This window comes from Vombatus ursinus, unplaced genomic scaffold, assembly GCF_900497805.2.
Source record: "Vombatus ursinus unplaced genomic scaffold, bare-nosed wombat genome assembly UNPS02014810.1, whole genome shotgun sequence".
NCBI classification, from domain to species: Eukaryota; Metazoa; Chordata; class Mammalia; order Diprotodontia; family Vombatidae; genus Vombatus; species Vombatus ursinus.
This window is the reverse complement of record NW_020954588.1, coordinates 48,580,399-48,582,781: the sequence shown is the minus strand read 5'-3', so window position 1 is coordinate 48,582,781 and position 2,383 is coordinate 48,580,399. Positions and strand designations below refer to the sequence as shown.

General features: G+C 64.2%; 2 protein-coding genes across 2 annotated transcripts in view; one reads left to right on the top strand and one right to left on the bottom strand.

The window, feature by feature from the left end:
- Positions 1-702: 702 nt before the first annotated feature.
- NCBP2-AS2 (NCBP2 antisense RNA 2 (head to head)) lies at positions 703-1,284 on the bottom strand. The gene is made up of 2 exons (XM_027875792.1): positions 1,002-1,284; positions 703-955 (listed from the first exon to the last, which is right to left on the bottom strand). The coding sequence occupies exons 1-2, from the start codon at positions 1,274-1,276 to the stop codon at positions 703-705; spliced, it is 528 nt and encodes a 175-aa protein (XP_027731593.1). The 5' UTR covers positions 1,277-1,284.
- A 181-nt stretch (positions 1,285-1,465) lies between these two features.
- NCBP2 (nuclear cap binding protein subunit 2) overlaps positions 1,466-2,383 on the top strand; it is a 6,284-nt gene continuing 5,366 nt past the window's right edge. Inside the window, exon 1 of the mRNA XM_027875697.1 lies at positions 1,466-1,574. Coding sequence (XP_027731498.1) covers positions 1,497-1,574 — 78 coding nt within the window. The 5' untranslated portion in view covers positions 1,466-1,496. The remainder of the gene's footprint in view (positions 1,575-2,383) is intronic.

Here is a 2,383-nt window from a genome sequence, read left to right as displayed (position 1 = left end):
ACAGGCCCTAACAACTGATCAGATTCACAGGGCAAGGGAGAAGGCGGTGTTGAAAGCAAGGAATGCCAAGCTTACAAGCCTGGGTTACTGGTGGTTGAGTTAGGAGCTCCTTTTGGCTATGCTAACTTTGAGGTTCTAGCAGGACACTTAAGGAGAACTACCCAGCAGACAGGTGGAAAGACACTAGAGTTCTGGTTCCCTGTACCTGCTCTCAGGTAAGCAGATTACCAATGGAGGAGTTGTGCTCCGCTTTTCAGAGCACCTTCCTGACCCCGACCTGGGAGGCTGGGGCTAACACGACTATTCTCTTCATTTTCACACGAGGACACAGACTATCAGGGTGAGTTTAACCCAGGATCTTCCCCTTCCTAGCTAAGAAATTCACTCTACTATCGTGTATCACGCCTTTGTCCGGTTTCTTTGAACGCCACGCAAAACCCTGGTCACAATTCGTAATTTATTGCTCATACAGCCAAGGCCATCCACTCCAACTTGAGAAAGGGAGATTCCCAGAGGATCCAGCAGCCCCTATCCTAACCCCTGAGCCTCGCCCCGGCCCCTCTGAGCGTCCTGGGCAGCGAAGGGAGAAACGAGGCACTTGCTCCGGGGCGAACTCACACCACGGCTGCAAGTCCCGAACGGACCAGGCGGGCTGATGGACGGACGCATTCCTCCGGCTGGGGTGGCCTCCCGCAGGCGCTTTTACAAGGACCAACATTGGACGGCTAAGGAAACAGTCTTCCGGGGTGAAAGGCGCCGATGCCCGGGGAGGGCCGAGCCCCAACCCCAGCGCCCCTCCCCCCCTCGGTCTGTCTGTCCAGGACAGGGCTGAAGGTCAAAGGCGTCCAGCCCCGAGGGGCACGGCGGCGATGGGGGAGGGGAGGCCAAACGATGGTGAGGAGGGGGCAGAGGGCGATGGGGGGGCAGAGGGCGATGGGGGAGGGGCGCCCCCGTGCTCGGCGGGGGCGGAGGGGAAGGGCGCTCCCTCTGGCGGGCCTCACCCTCCCGGCCTCCGGCCCGGGCCGTCCTTGCCCCCTGGCGGCCGCGGCCGCTGCCGCAGGCCCCGGCGGAGCTCCCGGGCGAGGATGGCCCCGAAGCGCGCGGCGCGTTCCGCCGGCCCCCGCAGGCTCCGCGTGGCCTCCCGGGCCCCGAGCTGCGCCCGCAGCACCGCGAAGGCCGTGAGCTGCGCCGCGCGGCGGATGGGCCGCGACTCGGCCAGGCGCTCCACGAGCTGCTGCGTGTTGATGAGGGAGAGCAGGAGCCGCCGCAGCACCATCTTCCAGCCCGGCCCGGAGCGGACACAGGGAGGACGAGCGTGTGCGCCTGCGCGGCGACGTCACGCGGCGCGGCCTGGTGACGCCGCACACGCCGCGTCCCCGGATTGGCCGCGGCCGCTTCCGCTTCCGGCCGTCCCGGAAGCCCGGCCGCCCGGCTGCCCCCACCCACCCGGCTTCTCCTCAGGAGCTCGTCCCCCGCCTCGGGCCGGCGCCCCCGCCATGTCGGGCGGGCTCTTGAGCGCGCTGGACAGCGACTCCTACGTGCAGCTGGGCCAGTACCGCGACCAGCACTTCCGGGTAGGTTGGGGGCGGGGGGATGGTGATAGGCAGGGCAGGGCGGGATCGAGCTCCTTGGCCGAGCGCCTCGTCCGGGCCTTCCCATGAGGAAACTGAGGCCCCAGGCCCTCTCGGCCGCAGGCGGGATCAGAACTCAGATACCCCCTCCCCCACCCCCTGCTGTCTCGCCGGCCCCCGGGACTTGGGGCACGGCCTCAGCAAAGGCCCGGAGTTGGGAAATGGCGCGGCCCGGGAAAGAGCCGGGAAGGCCCCTGGGGGGCCCGCAGTGGGTAAGGGTCAGGTGCATTTAAAGGGATGAAAAGGCCGCTATCCCTCCCCAACTGGACACTTGGTACTGATGTCCGCTAAAAGTAGCCCCAGGCTGAGAGTCAGAGGTCTTGGGTTTGAGTCCTGACTCTGCCCCCCAGCTCGTGGTGACATGGTCAGGCAGCCCTTCCTCCTCTTGGACGCTCTTCCCTTTAGGTTTTCAGAGCGCCCCTGGGAGTCCCTCTTCTCTGCTACCCCTACACCACTCCCATGAATGTAATGACCGCCTCCGTGCTCATGATCCTCAGATCTGCCCGTCCTGCGCCTGCCTTCCAGACTGGCAAACTGAGCCCTGACTCCTCACTCTCACCCCGCCCCCATATCCAAGCTGTTGCCAGGGCCTGTCAAATTCACCTTTGAAACCTCTGTAGATTTCACGTCTGCAGCATCTCTGTAGATTTCACCTCTGCAGCATCTCTGTAGATTTCACCTCTGCAGCATTTCTGTAGATTTCCCTCTGCAGCATCTCTCCTACATTTCACCTCTGCGGCATCTCTGTAGAT